Here is a 20,735-nt window from a genome sequence, read left to right as displayed (position 1 = left end):
GCTGATGGACAAGCACTCACAGCAAGTGCTATTAATTATATTTTCCCAACGAAGAAGTCATGTTCGGCAACCATTGTCACCTCCTCAGTGGAGAGGAAAAACTACTAAGGAAGCAGAGTGCTGAGTGGATGGGGAGTGAGTGAGCTGTGAGTGGTATAAAACAGCAAATCTGACATGCACAGAAACCAGGATTCAAGTGCAGGGGGGGGGAAAAAGAGTCTTGTTCAAAGAACTAACTAATTGGTGCAGCACTTTTCCTTGCACAGGCTCAGCCAGCCAGAAGGGAACAGTAATGGGAATTCTGAGGAGCCTGGGGGCCCTAGCAAGAGCTCTGGGACCAGTCTTGTCAGCAGCAGGTAAGCAGTGCACACTCCTGCACCACCCTGGCAATATAAAATGTAATTCTCTGACTCCTTCAGCCTGGCGACCATTAGAAAGTTCCAGGGAAGGGGCCATAGAGAGAAACAGGTGGGACGTGGCAACGGGAATGTAGACATGATTGAGTAGTAAATTGCATGTCTTTGCCGAACATTCCTAACTGTTGCAAGTTAAGGGACAAATTATACCCTCTTAGGGGTCTCCCATTGACTTCAACAGGAATTGCTCACACATGGATCAAGGTACTCAAGATGGACTTTTAATGGCACTGCTGACCGGAGCTGCCAGGATCCCCTTTCAACCGGACATTCCGGCTGAAAGACCAGATGCCTGGCCACCCTAAGCTCAACTGACTAAAGGTCAGGCTGTGCAGTGCAGACACTTGAGGTGGAGCCTGGGCTCTGAAACCCAATGAAGGGAGAGGGTCGTAGGGTTCCCGTATTTCAGGTTCTCAAAAAGAAACCCAGACGTATGGTAACCTTAGTCGCAGAGCCCTGGGTCCTGCCCGAGCAAGACTGTCAACACTGCTACTCCTAGCCCCACCGAGCAAGCTGCATGAGCCAGAGTCAGTTGAGCTGTGGTTTGAGTCTCGCTGCTGTGGATTTTTTTGTTTCTTTGCTTACAGCTGCAGTGTCAATGTCCAGGGAGGTCTAACAGGCCCAGAGTAGGAGGCAGAGGCGCCTTGGGTCTAAGCCTGGCTCCGCCAGATTCCGCCCATCCAGTGTTTAAGGGCACAGAAAAGTTCTTTTATGTGAAGTATGTCCCGAGGCCCTTTAGTATGTTGCAGAACTGAACCCTGCGCTGTAGTTGATCTAGCAAAGTAAACCAGGGACTAAGCCCTGGAGTCAGAAACAGACTTGGGCACCCAAGTATAAGTCTCAGTTTTAGGCTCCACTGTGATTCACAAAACTGCTGCTGCACCTTGTAGGCACCTAAGTTTGTGCAGTAAAAAGTCCCCTCGGTGCTTGTGTTTTTGCTGCTGGGCCTGCACAATCACTGCTTCCTTCTAGGCACAGACTGGGCCACATCTGAGAATAGAAATTATATGGTGGGCCATGAATGCTCAAAAAATTGGGGGTTGGTTGTGAGCCCTGGCTGGGGGTGTGGGCTCTGGGATGGGGCCAGAAATGAGGAGTTCAGGGTGTAGGAGGGAGGCTCCAGACTGGCGGGTGGTGAGGGCTCTGGCTGGGGTGCAGGCTCTAGGGCTGGGGCTGGGGATGAGGTTTAGGGTGCAGGCGGCTGCTTCAGGCTGGGATCAAGAGGTTCCGAGGGCGGGAGGAGGATCAGGGCTGGGGTGTAGGGGAGAGGCTCAGGGGTGCAGGCTCTGGGCGGAACTTACCTCAAATGGCTCACTGAAGCAGCAGCATGTCCCTTCTCCGGCTCCTACGTGGAGGCGTGCCCTGTCTGCAGGCGCAGCTCCTCCAGCTTCGATTGGCTGCGGTTTCTGGCCAATGCAAGCTGCGGGGGGTGGCGCTTGGGGTGGGGGCAGCGTGCAGTTCCCTGGCTGCCCCTACGCGTAGGAGCTGGATGGGGACCCTGCCGCTGTTTCAGGGACCTTGGTGGAGTGGCTCCTGCCCCTGCTTCCCAGCTGGAGTGCCAGAGCTGGGCAAGCCCCTGACTCCACTCCCCAATGGGAGCTCGAGGGCTGGATTAAACCAGCTGGCAGGCCAGATCCAGCCTGCAGGCGGTAGTTTGCCCATCCCTGGCCTAGCACCTCCCTAAGCCCCAGAACCAGTCAGGCATTGGCTACGTGTTCCTCTGCCTAACACACTGACATGGTCAAGTTGAGTAGGTGTTCTCTGAGCAGGAGCCTTTGCATGAACCAGCCAGGGAAGGTGGGGAGTAGGCAGGCTGTCCTCATAACATTTAGCTCATCTGGGATGTTGGAGACCCCCTACTAGTTCAATTCCCCCTTTTACTTGCTTTGAACAGGGCTCTGCCACCTCTCAGATGAGTGCTCTAACCACTGGGCTATGGGATTGTCTGATACAGGTCTCCCTCACCCTTGCCTGTTGAAGCCGTTGCACTGTGGATAAATAATTACATTAATTGAGCATGCAAGAGAGAGCGAGCATATGAGCATACAAGCGTAAGAATAATTATGTTGCCGCAGGGTCCTTCAGGCTCTGGCTTCTTTTATTATATGTGCACAGTGGAACTGCTTCAGCAGGAGAGAATCAGGGAGCACACATCCTAAGCTCTGGGCTAAAAGTTATGAGGTCTCTTTCCCCCCACTCACCGTCACTCCAGCTTCTTGCAGAAAACACCTGAGAGTGAAGAGGGTTCACAACTGAGAATCAACGAGACATAGACACCTAGGTCCCTCAGAGGGGTGGAGTTTAGCTTCTCCGCCTCCCCAATCAGTATCTTCTACTGGCTAGCTTAGGCAGTTCCCTACCTGGCATGCTGGTGCAAGCGAATCATAGGCTGTAGTGCCTGTCTCTTCCCAGTCATTGTAGAGGGAGCCTGAGGGCCTAACTCAGCTTTGTGGAATGACGTGTGATTTTCTATCTGCCTCAACTTTAGACCTTGTGACATTTAATACTTAGTCCTTCCTTCCATGAGTGCCAGGGTCTGACCTGTTGAGGGCTAAAAGAATAAGATATGGAAAAGCAGTGAGGCCACAGCTATTGATTACTATAAGTAATTAGGCTGGTACTTGACTAAGAAAGCATCCTGTGTAGAGCACCTAGGTTGACAGCAGCACTTAGTAAGTAGCAGACAGGCTAATTATTTGAATGGTATGGCTCCAAAGTGTCTCAACTGTGTACTTCCATTTTCTTCCACCGAGAAACATTGCATCATATCTGTCAAAGCCCGAAGGGAAAGGCTGAGATGTGACTGGGGCAAGGATAGCTGTGGTAGGCTCCTAATCAGGCAGTTTTCACCCCCTCCTGCCATGCTGAGGTTTTGCCTTGGGAGAGTAGGGAGGAGGAAATCAGTCAGTTCTGGCTAGATCCATATTTACCATTTGATACCAGGAAGGTGGAAGATTTAATACGTACTTGATCTCAGCTTAAAACGTAGGTAGTATTGTAAAGGCTTGAAGTGGAGGCACGTGAGGGTCAGTTGCTGTGGCGAGAAGGGGATAGCAGGAACAAGTGGTGGAGGATGGGATTTGGATGCAGATACAAATATGGACTGTGCATAGTGAAGGGAAGAAATGAGTTTAGGAGCAGATGCTCATTAGGAAGAAGCTGACAGCAGCAGCCTGCATGTGTGGATCCTGCTTCTCTCACATGGGCCCCCTGCTCCTGCCGTTGCCGTCATTCTGCACCCCTCTCACGCTCTTGCTGATGTTCCTTCTGGCTCTGCGCTGCTGGCTGTCTGCCAGCCCCAAGTCCTGCTAAGTGCAGCAGGAATGGCGGCAGCTCCGACTGTTTGGAACTGAGTTAACTAATTGGTTTCCAGTGAAATCTAAACAAGGCAAAGTAAGGGAGAGTGGGTACCGTAACAGCAGAACAATTGTCTGTGGCTGTAGAAAGTGAGAAGAATCTACCTAATTTTAAAACTTACCTTTTGAAAATCATTGTTTGTCTAGCTAGTGTAATGTAGGTACATAAGAACGACCACCCAGGGTCAGACCATCTAGCCCAATCGTCCGACAGTGGCCAGTACAGTGTGTACAGAACAGGGCAGTTGAAATGATCCATCCCTGTCTTTCCCTCCAGGTTCCTGCCAGTCAGAGGTTTAGGGTTGCCCTAGGCATGGAGGTGCATCTGTGACCATCTTGTGCATTGATGAACCTATCCTCCATGAACTTACTTATCTAACTCTGTTTTGAACCCAGTTATACTTTTGGCCATCACAGCATTCCACGGCAGTGAGTTCCACAGGTTAATTTAATAATAAGGGGACTTCTTTCAGCCAGGGTGTTAGCCAGATGCTACTTACAGCCACTCTTTGGTCATGGGGAAGGAATCATAGGTGCAAATCCAAATAGTTACACCTCTAATTACCTATAACATGCAGCTACTCAAATTTGTACCAAGGCTGCCCAGGAAGTCACTTTGAAAAACCTTGGTAATCTGTACAATGAAGATAGCCCCCTAAGAACTAAATATCTTATTTCTTTTGCAGTTTATTGGCTGGCAGGAGCTGAGGTTTGCTTCACTGTTTGTGCAGTTTTGTTCCTGCTTCCCCTCATTCTTCTTGGTTACATAAAGCAGCAAAGAAAGGAGGAATAACCAAAGAGAGGCGCAACATTATGACTAGTACAGAACTACTCATTTTCCAAGGGCCTGCTAATGTGGTGGAGAGTCAGCTGTCAAGAAGCTATTTAAAATGGAACAATACTGTGTTTTGATTTACTGGAAGGCCAACTCAAATTCCACTCGCCAGTATACACACCATTGTCACAAAAGTTGTTTTTTCTTACACACACCCAATCCTCAAGGAGATGGAAACCCAGCTAGTTATTCTCTCCAGCATTGCCTGTGAGCCAGTTTGACTAGTGTTGAGATCAGAAGTATCTGATTCAAGTGTGTGTCATTCAGCAAGTTGTATTCCTGCTACATAAAATGGTGACATCATGCCAGCTACATGGGCAGAAAAAGGTTGAATTCAACAAACTGAGACTCAGTCGGCAACAGAATTTCATGCTTAAATTACCTACAGTTCCCAGCCAGATGCAGTATGTAAAAATGCCGTCATTTCTCACAGAATCATGTGCACAGTATGGTTTTTGCATATCCTTCCTGTACTCATTTCATTTTTATCACTGGCTGCTCTTAGAGAACATGAATTAGCAGAGTTTTCAGGCAGCTACATAGTGGGGAACTTGATCAAGACCCAGCCACCTCAATTGGTTCATGGTGAGAAAATACAACCCCTCCCCCATTTTGTGATCATAGTGAGATTATTTTGTATACCCTTTGCACAGCCTCCCTCAGTGGAATTTGTTAGGGGCAGGTCTCTTTGGTAAAATTTATATCAAGTGCCTTAAGCTGGTGGGGTTTTTTTTGTTGGATGGGGGTTGGTAGCCTGAGTTTTGTATGACCTGTGAGAAAGCCTTCTATCAATCTTGACTCCATTTATGATCCCTTGGCAGAACAGTAGGAATAAACAAGTGACCTAACTGTTATATTGGGTCGCGTTAGAGGTGTATATAACACTGGTTCACATATAACGCAGTACCAGCGGGGCTCCGGCGGTGCTTTAAAGGGTTTGGGGCTCCGGCTGCTGCAGGGAGCCCTGGGCCCTTTAAATCACTGCCAGGGCCCTGCTGCTGCTACCCTGGGGCTCGGGCTCCCCACAGCGGCTGGAGCCCAGAGCTCTTTAAATCACCGCTGCAGCCCTGCCACCGCTATCCCAATATAACGGCATTTCACTTATATCACAGTAAGGATTTTTGGCTCCCAATGACCGCATTATATCAGGGTAGCGGTGTCCAAATAGTTGGAAAAGTGTTTTAGCTACATTTTATACTCCTAATATTTTGTGTAACAGGTTTTTCAATACTGAGTGTTTATCAAATATTTGTATTTTGCACTACAAACAGTTAATTGCAAACTGGTCTACTGCAGTGAGTGGGGTTAGTAAGATGCCCTGTAATAACATGCATATTTTCAGATTGTCCTTTTGTTAGTCAATTATTGGCCTACATAAAGCTCTAGTTGACTGCAGTTCCGCTTAGGAATGCGGGAGGGCCCTTTATTAAAGGAGCAGTGAGACCATTTTGTTTCGGTCCATGTCTTCTTAATGAACAGGTCATAGTCTGTCACTTAGGTGACCCCAAAAGGTTTAATTAGGCCTTGTTTCCACTGCAAAATTATACTCTTTGACCCCTATTGTAAAGAACCTGATTAACTAGCACATGAGCTTCCATGTTATGGTGAGCAGCATGTTTGTTCAAATAAGGAAAAAACTTTGCTTACTTTTCTAAATGGATGGGGTTGGTCTATACTGCAGAGGTTCAAAAAGTTTGTCTTCCTCCCATCTTGGTTTCTCCATGTGCCGTGTCTCAATCCCTGCAATCAGAGCCATCCACTAATAGTTCTTTGTCATCTGCTTGTCTTGCACTGCAGAGAATTTTATTTTTTTTAAAAAACACTTCTAGGGAGATAGGGTGTTTTTCTATCATTGATCCCAATGGATCACTCTGTCCAAGTACAGTCACTTCAGAGGTGGTTTCCTAACCCTACTTCCCCATCGGATACCTTAGTCTTACCATATATCCTGGGCTCCCAAAGGGTTTAACAAAAACTGTGATCTTAAAATGTTGTAGGCAGTGAAGGTTTCCCTGTGTCTGAGGTTCACAGATGAGCCCAGCATACACTCTACCTCAGAAGTCTACTGTCAAGCTTAAGGAGCTGTGAAGAAGCTCACTCCTAAGGATATCAAAGTAGAAGTGCCTGGGTGGAGGTGGTGTACTTATCTGTACCTTAATTAGGCTCTTGTTTCACCTCACCCTCATAAACGACTCCTGGGAAGAGTGGGATTGCTTCCAGCAGGGGAGTGGAACAGTAAAGACCTAATTCTGTATCAGTGGAGTAGTTTCTACTCCCTCTTGCACATCACTGTGCAGTCTGCTTGGCTTTAACACATATATTAGTGAAAAACATTATGGTAGACAGTTGATCTCCCTGTAATTAACATAACACATATATCTTTAATTGTGAAGGAAACTGAAGCACTTTAGAAGGATCCCTGGACTACAGCCACAAGGGAAAAAACTGCAAGCTAGTCTACTTCCTTAGCACTACACAACCATTTTTAGTAGGGGAATATGAAGACTAGCTTGGCCAGTGGAAGCAAGGGAAAATGTAGATTGTTACCCAAATTCTCACTTGGGTAACATAGCAGAATTAACATCCCTACTCATTAGAAGTGTTATGGAAATTTTGACTACCATAAGCAGTGAAGGCCAGTCTCTCTTTAATAAAAGTATCTTCAGAAACACACTGCCACGTAGCAGAGTACTGGTTCAATAGTTTCAGAGGAAAGTGCCACCTATACTACAACCTAACACATCTGAGTTTTCCTCAACTGTCTCCCATCCAAGACCTGACCATGCTTAGCTTGACTTCTGACAAGATCATAGCCTGACGTGGTACTATTGGAGACATAAAAGTTAAACCTGTAAATGAATAATATGTGAACCCAAACCTATATAATAAACCCAAACACATTGCACCTGCTCAAGGAACAGAACTTTGGTTTCCTGTATTATATAAGAGTGTAAAACCTACCAAAAGATTCATTTTGGTACCCAAAGTAATCCAGAGAGTTCATATAAGTGTTTTAAGACTCACTTTAAATAAATGTCTCAATTTGAGCTTTTTTATCATTTCCTATTATGCAGGTTTTATTCCTTTTTTTTTTAAACAGCCACGGAAAAAAGTTTCTGCAGCTACTCGTTTGTCCCAAAATTTGATTTTGTATTCCTAGAGCCTTGGTTAAAGACAGAATTAGTGACTTTCACTAAAATAGTATTCCAGGTAAAGCCTAAAGAATGACTGATAAAGGTAGAGCATTTTCCCCCTGCCTTGGAAATAAACAAATTCTAAAGGATATGAGGATATTATGGTGCTTGTGAATCTACTCAGAAAATAGAAAATGTAAATTTACAAAAGTGAAAAGCAGCTGTGCCCTCCCCATGGTATTTCAGCAAACTATGTGGCATTTGTTCAGAGATTTCAAACCTCTAAAGTACCCCGTATAGCCTAAGCATGAACTTAATGAACCAAACAGTGATTCCTTAGAATTCTTAGCTTTTTCACCTGAGCACATATTCCACCCTAGCTTTATAACTTTAAGGACGTCAGTTTAATGAACAAGGTTAATCTAGTAGGGTGTTAGAGAAGGCAGAATTATGTCAACCTGGAAGTGAGTAGTGATCCTTCTGTTGCTCTCTCAGCTACAGCAAATCCTACAGAAGGACACTGACTGCAACATGAAGGTGGCTTTTTGTATTCTGTCTACATGTTCTCTCAAAGTTCAGACACTGATCCCTTTTAATGCCTGTCTCTACTGCTTACTGTTACATGTCCCATTCAGGGTCTCTGGCCAGAACATTAGACATCACAGTTGGGTCTGGAACTTTAACAGCAACCAATCAGTTTACTATAAACAAAATCCTAGATACTTTTCTCAAGAAATTGTTTTTACCCATTAAATTAAAATGGTTTGGGCACTATTCCCTAAGAGATTCTGGAAACTAAATCTGTACAACAGCTTTCAAAACAGAGGAAAAAACCTTACTCTTTTAAAGAATTTTATTTGTGAGTAAAACGATACAACAAAGAAATAAAAATACATGACTTTTTCCTCCCACCGTGTGTAACCATACTGTACACAGCTAGATTTCATAGTGTAATACAAAGAATTGAAAGAACAAACTACAAAATTAGAATCAAAATAATTGCATATGTGGTCAAAGATAAAAGGGAGGACTCCATTATTAACTGAAACATGTAGCAATGGCTTAGTAACATAATTATGACCCTGGCAATAAAACACAATTTAGCAAAGTAAGATAAGTACTGTAGGCTCCCTAGTATACAGAGGCCATAGAAGGTTAGAATATAAGCTCAAAGCCATTAGCGCCATGCAGTCCTTACTAGACATCATTGTTTAGGTGTCACTCTTAAGCAGTGATTTGCTGTTGCATCTTCCACCTTACCTCTAGGTGTTCCAAAAGAGAAGTCAGATTTCTGGTGTGTTAATTACTGCCACTAAACCTTTTCCTCCTCATCTGACAGTGCTATGGTCATATCTTGTAAATTTGTTTTCCTTTTACCACTTGAATTTGGTCCAAGTTTTCAACACATCTGAGGCCTAATATAGGCTTTATTTTTGCACTATAGCTGAACCTGTTCTACTACTCAATGCCTTCACACTGCACAAATCGCAAGGGATTCACTGCCTGCTGTTTTTCTCACTATAAAACAGGTATTTTATGTAATCTTATATGATACATCCATTACTGAACTTCATTTTAGTTTAGTCATTGCATGTAAGCCAATCTTTTTCCCCCAAGGAGAAATCTTTGAATGTTTTCTGCTGTTACAAATAGAACTGTGTCATTTTGAACACTCACATTTGGAGCATCTCGGTTTATAGCTGGGGTGAATTCATTAAGGTTTCTGGAAAGTTCACGCTGGTAACAAATGAAGATGTTTTGGCTTTCAAAAAGATAATTTGAAGGTGGATCTCTGTGTGTGCTCAATGAAGAGAGAGAATCATGATCGTAACTAGAAGAGGATGGCAAATAAAAAGCGAAAGTGATTTTCCTGACTTTGCTACATGCTAAATGCTTATGGAAAACCGGTAGTAAATGCACCTCTAAGGACTCTGGGAGGGATTTCTGTTCCCGACTTAACTACTGCTGGCAACACAAAGCAAGAAACACAAGCTACAGTAAGTGAAAAGAAAAAGTGTTAATATAAAAACATATGTTAAGTGTTCAGTGTAATGTGTTTACATTTTTATTAGGGGAGGGAATGTAGATACATATAAGCCACATTTGCAGGCTGGTAACAGATTTGCATCTGCACTCAGGGAAGTTTTATCAAAACAATGAAATGTGCACTGAAGACCCAATCCAAAACTGTCCATGCTCTAGATCACCAATTTAAAAAGTGTCCCAAAAGTCTAACATACAATTGTTTTCAACCTGTATCTAGAGACCAAACTGCTATGCAAGTGATTTCTGATGGTCTCTAATTTTGGTTGGGGAGGACAGATTTCACAATATTGCATTTATTAGAAAAGTTGAATGCTCAGTATCAGCAGGAAACACCAACACCAGTTCAGTCCTCAGACATCACAAGGTTAAGTTCAAGTTCCAGCTATATCACAAAACAGAATATAGGTTAAAGGCAGCTTTTATTGTTGTTGTTATTGGGGGTTGGGGGTGGCAGGAAGAAGACAGGAGGTGTAAGGTATGGATAGTCTCAAAGTCTTACTATAACATGATCTGTAATCACAGATTGCAGAAGCATACAGCTCAGTTCAAGAATGTGCCCCTTCTAAAATGCAAACGAACAGGCATCCTCTCTAAAATGCAATATTTAAAAAAGAATCCACTTGTGACTGGTGAAAACAACATTGGAAAAGAGCACATTCTGGAGTGAGCAGATACTGCACTGTGAATGTGGCCTGGTCAAAAATACTTGTGTTCATACATAAAGCAGTGTGGGCTTTAAATTAAAAACAGTGGTTCGACGTCTTCCACATGGAAGCCATTTAACTTTGTTTACAAATTAAGGATTAAATTTGTGGTTTGCTGCTGAGAACAGAGGTTTAGCACCTTTCTGCATGTTAATTTCTTGTTATAACCTTAACCAATCAAGCTATAACTTGAGGGGTTGGTTGGTTGATTTGTTGCATTCCTTTACATAAGACGACAAAACACTCAGTACAATCCGGTACATTCTAGTGGTTAATGAATTTAGATTTAAAAACATGACAGTGTTTCTGCAGCGCATTAGGCCTTCAGGAGTCACTCTTCTTTTTGTTCTTCTTCAGGAAGGAAGGCGTGCGGAACTTCTTTTTCTTTTTGGACGGGGATTTTCCTGGAGATTCATCACTACCTGGATCAGCTGCTGTCCCCTCCTCAGCTGTTGGTGTTGTTGCCTCTTCAGCAGCTTGGGACTGGGGCTCTTGATTTTCTGGTGCAGGTGACTCAGTCTGACTTTTGGTCAGATCTTCACTGCACCTACCTTCCTCCTCCTCCTTTCCGAAGGTTGGGAAGTCGAGTGCTTCTGAAGGCTCATCAGGGGTCAGGTCTGGGAGGGTTTGCTTGAAAGTTGCAGCATCACTGTCATCTTTGTAAGTCTGGTCCTGCAGTGTCTCTAATGGATGGATTGATATGAAATACTTAGTTAAAGTGTGCTGGTCTCTAAAATACATTAAGGTGAAGCTACTGTAGCGAGTGCTGTGTGTGAAAATCTAGCTGGTTTAACTTACGTAATGCTTTTGGAATCTGTCTATTCTGCTTTACCTTTGGGCACAGAGATGTGGGCGGAATGTTCAAAAGATTACTTTCAATTTCCTGCCAGGCAGCAGATAAAGTTGAATCCAATCATAATGGTCTAAAGTGCCAGGAGAGTAGATATCAAGGCTTTATAAATAAAACATAGTAATGTAACTACATTTGAAAACGATGCTGAGGATTTTTAGCACAGTGAGCAGGGAATAAAACCTACAATTTTCACTAGCACTAATGAGATATTGTCATTAGGCTCCCAATTTTTAAAATGTTTTAATTTGTTGAGATGGAGCAAATTACACAAACATCACACCTATGGCTTGATGTATGAGAATCTCACTAATTCTCATTTTGCCAGACCTTATAATAATCCCAGTATTGCCATGGAGCTTCTCAGAGAAGACTTAACAAGAGACAGCTTCATAGTGAGGTCTGCTATTGCAATGGTTTCATTATCTTGACCAGATTTATTAATGCATTATGAGGTCTTCTAAATAAAATCAATATAGCCTGTCAAATTTAATTAGCTAAGCATGTTTTGTGATGCAGCCTTTTGTATCACATGGGTTCACTTAGCGTGACTTCATCCCTGTGTCAAGCATGAGCCATAGCTTAAATGGGGCTAAAGTGGTACATAGGCCTTGCTAGCACATTATTCACTAATCTACGGTGGACCTCACAGGCATTGGTGAGATTTAGTGACACTCTCCCTTTAAATATACCATGTTATTGTAAAGCAATCCTGTCTGCACTGAGCACTTCCTTAGAACTCACTGCACTTGTTTCCTGCCTGCATGGAAAGCACAAATTCCTAAGTGGCCAGCTAGCTGTGTCGACTCCACCCATGACAGTAGAGCATAAAGAGGAAAGTGGATGAAAGCTGGCCAGAGAGGTTTGCGAGCTGCGAGAAAAATAGGGGAAACAATTTTCATTTTAAAAATTCAAAAATTAAAGATCTGCTGCAGTCACAAGAACAGTTTGGGTCAGAGTATTAGTTTTATGTTCAAGGCTTTGAGAGGTGATTACAACAGTCTACAGAAAGTATGAGAATGTCTCTAATGAAATTGTGTTCTTTATTCCTGCAGGATTGTACTGAAAATTCCTCACGCTGTGTCTTAGAAGACACTGTTCTGTGAATGTGTGGTATGTATTTCCCTGGAATAGTGTGAACTTCTGTTATGTTAGACCCACAATAACCACTTAATACTCAGTATCAAGCCAAATGCTCAAAATGGTTAGAAGTCTGAAATTGTGTTATGACGCAGACAGGATTTAAAGCAGGGTAAAGGAGAAAGCCATTATGTATGTTATGAGCTGCCTCATGAGGTGTTAGTCTGATTAATCCTTTATGACAATTATACAGCAATTCATGTACAGTCTATCACCAGCACTGCTCTTTTCATCATTACCACCTTTCTAGTCATGATTTTTATTTCTTCAGGAATTAATCAGACTAATTTCTTAGTACATGTACTGCACCTGATTTTCATGTAGTTAGACTTTATTTTATTTTAATTTTTTTTATATAAAAGGAAAGACCATCAATAGTTTGGATTATTCCTGAAATAAAAGCATAGGAAGCTACTGGCATTTAAACAGACTTTGCCACTCTACGAAGCATTACAGCTATATAAAAATAATTTTAACTTGTCTGTCCATGACAGTTATCCCACCCAGCCTCTGAAATTGTCACTACAGCATTTAGTGAGATGGAATCCCTGTACACTGGAATGAAACACGGATCTCTGAATTTAGCTTAAGGAGGGGCAAGTTTTTAATCAGAATAGAGAAATCCTCAAATTCTACATCAGATAAAGAACACCACACAACGTGTATGAGATTTGTTATTTCGCTCAGTAATTTTAGTACATCCATCAGTGCGGTTTTCCAAATTATATCTTCTAACAAAAACAATTTCAGAGACGACAACATGACGATACTTAGAAATTTAAAGATATATTCTAGAACTAACAGCACAAACACATATTAAGTGCACACTGTACTGCAGTAATACCATTAAAACTTCTGTCTGAAGCTTTGGCCTTAAAGGAGGTAAAGTGGTGTTTTTCATACACACACAGATCTAGAGTTTTATCACAACGGAAATACACTTTTCAAAATTATATTCTTTATGTACGATTGTAGTCAGAAAACTGACTACATAAAAGAGACAGTTACCTTTTCCGTAACTGGTGTTCTTTGAGATGTGTTGCTCATTTCTATTCCATATTAGGTGTGTGTGCTCGTCATATGCACCGGTGCCGGAAGTTTTTCCCTCAGCTGTATAAGTAGGGGACCAGCTCTGGCGCTCCCTGGAGTTGCACCAGCATGGCGCGGTATAAGGGGCACCGCTGGCTCCCCTGGCCCTCAGTTCCTTCTTGCCGGAAACTCCAACAGTGGGAAAGGAGGGCGGCCCGTGGTATGGACATGAGCAACACATCTTGAAGAACCCCAGTTACGGAACAGGTAACTGTCTTTTCTTCTCTGAGTGCTTGCTCATGTCCATTCCATATTAGGTGACTCCAAAGCAGTATCCCTGGAGGTGAGTAGGCGTTCACGGACATGTAGATTGCAACACAGCTCTGCCGAATCCAATGTTGTCTCTGGCCTGCTGAGTGACAGCGTAATGAGTGGTAAATGTGTTGCCCAAGGACCACACTGCAGCTCTACAGATGTCCTGGATAGGGATGTGTGCCAGGAAGGCTGCCGAATACACCTGAGCTCTCATTGAGTGGGCTCTGATAATCGGCAGTGGCGGCATAACCCCTGCCAGGTTGTAACAGTCCTTATGCACAAGGTGATCCAATTGGAAATCCTCTGCGAGGACACCAGATGACCCTTCATCCTATCCACTGTAGCAATGAAGATTTACGGAAAGGCTTGGTACATTCTAAGTAAAAAGCCAAGGCCCTCTGGATGTCCAGGACGTGAAGATGCCTCTCTTCACTGGTCTTGTCAGTCTGGGATGAAACACCGGGAGGAAGATGTCCTGTTCATATGGAAGGTGGAGATCACCTTTGGCAGGAAGGCTGGGTGGGGCCACAGTTGAACATTGTCTTTGTAGAAAACCATGTATGGTGGTTCTGAGGTCAAGGCTTTAATTTCGGAGACCCGTCTTGCCGACATCACTGCCACCAGGAATGCAACCTTCCATGACAGATGGGAAAGGGAGCAGGAGATAAGCGGCTCAAAGGGCAGGCCAGTGAGCCTAGAGAGGACCAAGTTAACATCCCACTGCAGGACGAATCTCTCCAGCCTTCTCAAGAATCTGATCATCATGTAATGGGAGAATACTGTCTGTCCTTGGATCGGCAGGTGAAACGCAGAGATTGCTGCAAGATGCACTCTAATGGAAGAGAGTGTGCCAGGCTCTGGTCCCTCAAATAGAGTGGGTAGATCAGGACAGCCTGTATGAAAGAATGCGAAGGAGAGATGCCCCGTTTGGATACCCAGCGGGAAAACCTCATCCACTTGGCCAGGCAAGTCAGTCTAGTTGAGGGCTTCCTACTTTCCAGGAGGACCGGTTGGACTCCTTCCAAACAGGTCCACTCCTCCAGGTTCAGCCACAGAGCATCCACGCCGAGAGGTGGAGGGACTCAAGGTTGGGGTGTAAGAGCCAACCATGGTCCTGCAACAGCAGATCCAGTTGGTTGGGCAAGGTCTAGGAAGGGGCTGTTGACAGGCTCATGAGCATGCCGAGCCAGTGCTGGTGAGGCCATGCTGATGCGACCATGATAACCTGCGTCTGATCTCTCTTGATCTTTGCCAGTGTCCTACTGATGAGCGGCCCTGCATTTCCTATTCTATCTCCCACTTGGGGAGTTCCCCACCTTCGGAAGATCATGCAGGCTACCTCTGTATGGAGCAACCATTCACGGTGAGAGGAGAAGTTCCTGCTGAGCTGGTCTGCCAGTGTATTCCTAACGCCGGGAAGGTGACAAGCTTCCAGGTAGATTTTGTGGCCGATGCAGAACTCCCACAAACTTGACAGAGCCGTTGAGCAGGCTCCCCCTTGCCTGTTGATGTAGAACATCGAGGCCGTGTTGTCCGTCAGGTGGGGCAAGAAGACTCCGCACACCAGCCGGGCTGATCGGAGATCTTTGATGTTTATAGGTAACCATGCCTCCTCCGGGGACCACATCCCCTGTGTCTGGAGGTTGCTGAAATGTGTCCCCCAGCCGAGGTCTGAGGCATCCAAACACCAACTTGAGTGAGAGGGGTTGTCGAACAGAACCTTTTCCAGGACTGTCCTGCAGTCGGTCCACCATCTCAGCGAGGTAAATATCGCCTGGGGAATGGTAATGATCTTCTTCAGGGGGTCTCAGGACTGGGAATAGACCCTCCCCAGCCTTTGTTGCAGGGGCTGCATCCGGCGCCTGGCATGGCAGACCATGTAAGTGCATGCTGCCATGTGGCCCAGCAGGTGCAGGCAGAGGCTGGCTGTAGTCAGAGGGAACGCTGAGACTTCTACAATGAGGTTTGCCATCATGCTGAACCTTTCCAGTGGCAGGAACGCTCTGGCACAGGCAGAGTCAAGGACCGCTCCAATGAACTTTATCCTCTGCATTGGCACTAACGTTGACTTTTCGTCATTCACCAGTAGGCCCAGAGAGTGGCACGTGGCTTGAAGCACCGCAACTTCCCTCTGGACTTGCGATCTGGAGCCAGTCATCAAAGATATGGGTAGATCTGGATACACCGGTACCTGAGGTAAGCCGCTACTACCGACATGCACTTGGTAAACACCCTCAGTGCTGTCGCCAGGCCGAACGGGAGGACTGTAAACTGGTAGTGGTGGAGCCCCACCGTAAACCGGAGGAAGTGTCTGTGCCCTCGAAAGACTGCGATGTAGAAGTATGCGTACTTCAAGTTGAGGGCAGCATACCAGTCTCCTGGATCCAGGGAGGAGATAGTAGAAGCCAGAGAGACCATGCGGAACTTCAGCTTCTGTAGATACTTGTTGAGATCTCGCAGGTCCAGGATGGGCCGTAGACCACCCTTGGCCTTTGGGATTAAAAAGTATCAGGAACAGAACCCCTTGTTCCTGTACTCAAGAGGAACCTCATCCACCACATCCAGCGGTAGTAACCCCTTTACCTCCTGCATGAGACTCTCGTGAGAGGAGTCCCTGAAGAGGAACAGGGAAGGCAGATGGGAAGGTGGGCTAGAAAGGAACTGGAGGGGATAACCCTGTTCCACTGTGCTGAGGACACAGCGGCTGGAAGTTATAGTGGTTCACGCCAGGAGGAAAGGCAATCAGAGAATATTGGGAAAGAGGGATCCGGGGAATAGTCTGGTACTCACCCTCATGCGCACCCTCAAAATGACCATTTGTCCCCCTGCTTATTATGGGTCAAGCCCGACTGGGCTGAGGGTGGAGGTGGGTGGCTCGGACAGCGATCGTAACCCTTGGCTCATTTATGGGGCTGATCCTGCCGAGGCTGTCTCCCCTGGTCCTGAGGCTGCTGCAGTTTGAACCGCTTATGTGACGAGGCTGGGACGTAGAGACCCAGGATTTTCAGGGTGGTGGTCCCGTTACCCGGGGTTCTTTCAACCCAAAGCTTTTGGTAATTTTTACTCTGTGCGAGGTGGTGTCAGGAAATAAATCAGGGGAGACACGGCAGTCCGACCGATAGATGGCTGGCACAAACAGGACAACACAAGAGTGCTTTCACATAAAGCTAAACTTTACACGCCTCAAGCACTTACACACGTCCGCAACACCCCTAACCCTTGATAATTACTGAGTGTGGCTTTCAAGTGACACAGCGCCAGGTTTCCAGTGGCCAAATCTTTCGTCTGCCAGTGGGAACCGCAAGATGTGTCCAGAGGGAGAGTCCAAAGAGAGTCCCCAAACGAGTCCAACTATCTCAAGCTTTTTCCCCTTATTTATACATTAGTAATAGAATGACATGTCCCTTAAAGAAACCTTGTTAAGTAAGCAATTTCAACGATCCAGCAAGAGGTTCCTTCTGATTATTGATTAACCAGGTGTGGGTCTTTCCAGGGTTTGCAACCTCGAGACCTCAATAGACATTCCTGAGGGTACTTCCTGCTCTTTTAAAATGCATGTATCAGCAACTTCAACACAATTCTTATCAGGAAGGATGCAGGGGTCAAGCTGCCCTTTCTGTGGCACCCAAAACCCTTTCCCCTCCTGCCTTGGTCAAGCTGAGATTGCTGAATGGCCAATTTACAGCTTGCTTACTAGGCTGCCGTTAACAATAAGCCATAGTGGTTTTAGGCAGTTTACTGGTTTGCCAAAGTCTCTCCGTACAGTGCAGGAGTCTTTACGGCCATGCAACTTGCTGTCTGTCTTCTCTCCAAATAGGGTCCCGCCGTCAAAGGGCAGCTCCTGCAATGACTTCTGGGCCTTGGTGGACAACTCAGAGAGGAGAAGTCAAGAGACTCGCCGCATGGAGACAGCAGAAGTCATGGTGTGGGCAGTAGAATCTGACGCCGCCTGGAGGTTCGCCCTGGCTGCACTCATGCCCTTATCGAGGATAGCTCAGAACTCCTTCCTGGAAGTTGGGGAGCAACCCTCTGAACTTGGCCATGGCTTGCCACATATCGGCCAAGGAAGGCTTGGTGACTGGTCACTCTCAGCTGAAGTCCTTGCTTCTCCTTGTGGTTAACCGCCTCAACCACAAGTGAATTAGAGGCTGGGTAGAGAATAAATACTCATGCCCTTTGGTCGGCACCAAGTACTTGCGTTCGGCCCTTTTAGAGATAAGGGCCAGGGAAGAGGGGGTCTGCGACAGGTCATTCATGATTCTGGAAACTCATTCATAAAGGAGTAGAGCCACCGTGGCAGGAGCTGAGGAGCAGAGGACATCAAACAGAGAGTCTGAGGGCTCTTCCAATTCTTCTGCCTGAAGCCCCAGGTTAGAAGTGGCCCTTTTCAAAAGTTCCTGGTGCGCCTTGGCATCATCCTAAGGAACTGGGTGAGGGGGCCCCGTGATAGCCTCATCTGGCGATGATGATGCCATTGCCACGGGAACCTCCATGGTCCAGCAGCTTGCTCCCCTGGATCCTCCTGGATCTGTGGGGTCTTACCCCCCAAAGTCTCAAGTACCAAAGGGGATGGGACATCGAGGCTGCTGGCCTCTCCAAGGCTCCCGACACTGATCAGGGAGCCTGGGAAGGTTGGGTGAACCCCCAAGGGTTCCACAGATACCAGGGCGCCAGCCACTGCACTTGGGGCCATGGAACAGGTTTCAGTGCTGATAATGTAAACAGCACCGCCGGTACGTGGGTTTGTCCTGCCAGCAGGGAACCTCGCTCCAAGCCGGCACTACCACTGGAGTGGTTGGTATGGGGCGACCAGGATCGGGCAGAGCAGTGGCTCTTGTCCAACCGGTGCCGGCTGCTGCGTCCCGAAGCCAACCTATCCAAGTGAGTCTGCCTTGGTCGGGCTCTTGGGAACTGATGGCGTTTGGTGAATTGGCGTTGGATACCCAGCAATCCATGCCTCATGCTACTTGACCGGTACGTTGAACAGGACCGGGAGCTACTACGGGCTGGTTGCCGGGAGGATCATCCTGAGTAGGGTGACCTCCTTCATCAAGACAGGAGATGATGGCCCAGCGATTGGCGGTCTCTGATCAGTCCCAGGCCCTGGGAGATGGAAGGGGCTGGTTCTGGAGTTCTTGCCAGGTGGCTCGTGCCTCAGAGGGTCTGTGCCAATCTATCGGTGAGATATGTCTTGAGTTCCACAATCTGTGCCCCTGATATGGGGACCAAAGAGGGCTCCGCTGAGCCTGCCTCTCTTGTCCTGAGGAGTGTGACAGCTGCAGGTCGGTGAAGCTGGTGGGACATCCCGCTCAATGGGGAATGATGCCACTGAGGCGGGGATACAGGGTTTTCCTTGAGATCAGGGGACCACGGGAGCTGGTATAGGTGGCACCAGGAGCATCAGGATCTCTTGAACCGCTCGAAGAGCTTCGTGTGCCGATGGCACCTGAAGCTGGCTAGGGCCTGCACTGCTATCCATGGTCGTGGGCAAAGCATGGGATAGGCTGCACCGCTCAACTTGAGCTGGGGCCTGACTTCCTGAACGGGGTATTGAGCTGCACAGCATGGGTCGTGGCTTGCCCTCGCCCTCTCCTTTCCCTTATTTCCCTCCCAGTCTTTTTTGGCTTCATGACCAGAGCCGTGGAGGGAGACCAGTGCCGGCTCGTGGATGGCATCGGTGGGGCATTGCACATAGAGGCCGTTGTGCTTGGTGTGCAGTCAGACCACTGCTTTGGTTCCAGAGTGAGTGCCGACTCCATTAGGAGCGCTTTCAGACAAATATCACACTCCTTTGTCCTAGATTTAAAGGACCTGCAGATACGGCACTCATGTGCCCTTTGCCTAAGCACCTTAGGCAACTGGTATGTGGACCGCTGATGGGCATAGACTGTTTGCAGCCATCGCAGGGTTTAAAGCCTGGGGACCAGGACATGCCCTGTCCCCCAGCTGAGTCTCGTTTGGGACTAATGAAAAGTTAAGAACTACTACTAAGGGTAACTAAGAAACTACTAACTATATACCACTACATTACAGGTTTTTCAACATTCACAAGAACAGAAAACCTAGCCAAATCAGCAGATATTCCAGCACCATCACTGGCGGCAAGAAAGAACTGATACCGCGCCATGCGGCACCACCCCAGTGGGTGCCAGAGCTGGTCCTCTACAGATACTGCTGAGGGAAAAACTTCCGGCACTGGTGCACGTGGCAACCACACACACCTAATATAGAATGGACATGAGCAAGCACTCAAAGAAGAATGGCACCTTCACTCAATGGATCTTTCTGTCACTCATAGCTCTCATCAAATTCAGTCACAGCTACTTAGGTTAGGGAAATACACATATACATGAAGTTTACTTTTGTTATCCCTGTAAAGCCAACACAGCTTAAAGAGTGAGCTCATTCACAGCTAACTCATGCAACACAATTTCAGACTAAGTCCCAGTTTTAGAATCCTGGTGGTATCAGAGCCACGCAGAACACAGTTCAATTTTCATGTTCTAGGAGGAATACGAACCAAGGGCTTTTGGACAAACAGCTTATTACTCATAAATTGGGGCAGCTGGGTACAGAGTCACTGAAAGACAGACGAACATGGAACCCATGACGACACTTTCACAGTCCCTTTCAACAGTATAGCACACTTTAATGTAAAGTTTATGTAACTGACCTAGAATTCCAAGAAAGCAACAATGGAAGGAATTAGTGTCTGTCACTGACTGTAAAAATGCCTTTAAAAAAATGAAAATAAAACACAAACAGAAAACAAAACTCAGTAAACAACAAAGATGCAGGAGAATGAAGCAAAGCCCAGAGAACTCCGGGAAAGCAGCAGAAACAGTTCAGAGTATGGGATGATACTTACTATGGTAACAGGTACTCTTTAGCATATCCATCTCCTGTTTGT

The 20,735-nt window shown here is 46.1% G+C and overlaps 2 protein-coding genes across 23 annotated transcripts in view; one reads left to right on the top strand and one right to left on the bottom strand.

Moving 5' to 3' along the window:
• The window catches only part of MFSD10 (major facilitator superfamily domain containing 10), a 31,139-nt gene extending 25,538 nt beyond the window's left edge, over positions 1-5,601 (top strand). For all 5 annotated transcript variants that reach the window (XM_030564228.1, XM_030564230.1, XM_030564229.1 and 2 more), the window contains 2 exons: positions 267-356; positions 4,459-5,601. In XM_030564228.1, the coding sequence (XP_030420088.1) occupies positions 267-356; positions 4,459-4,565 (197 nt within the window). In that variant the 3' untranslated portion in view covers positions 4,566-5,601. The remainder of the gene's footprint in view (positions 1-266; positions 357-4,458) is intronic.
• Positions 5,602-8,579: 2,978 nt separating this feature from the next.
• The window catches only part of ADD1 (adducin 1), a 126,105-nt gene continuing 113,949 nt past the window's right edge, over positions 8,580-20,735 (bottom strand). For 11 of the 18 annotated variants that reach the window (XM_030564203.1, XM_030564201.1, XM_030564199.1 and 8 more), the window contains one exon: positions 8,580-11,174. In XM_030564203.1, the coding sequence (XP_030420063.1) occupies positions 10,816-11,174 (359 nt within the window). In that variant the 3' untranslated portion in view covers positions 8,580-10,815. Of the gene's footprint in view, positions 11,175-20,498; positions 20,560-20,692; positions 20,728-20,735 lie in introns of those variants that run through there. The other 7 variants (XM_030564215.1, XM_030564218.1, XM_030564216.1 and 4 more) reach the window with 4 other exon arrangements.

The sequence above is a fragment of the Gopherus evgoodei genome, chromosome 5 (assembly GCF_007399415.2).
Source record: "Gopherus evgoodei ecotype Sinaloan lineage chromosome 5, rGopEvg1_v1.p, whole genome shotgun sequence".
Lineage (NCBI taxonomy): Eukaryota > Metazoa > Chordata > Testudines > Testudinidae > Gopherus > Gopherus evgoodei.
Note: the sequence above shows the minus strand (reverse complement) of the source record. Positions and strands in the feature narration are given on the sequence as shown.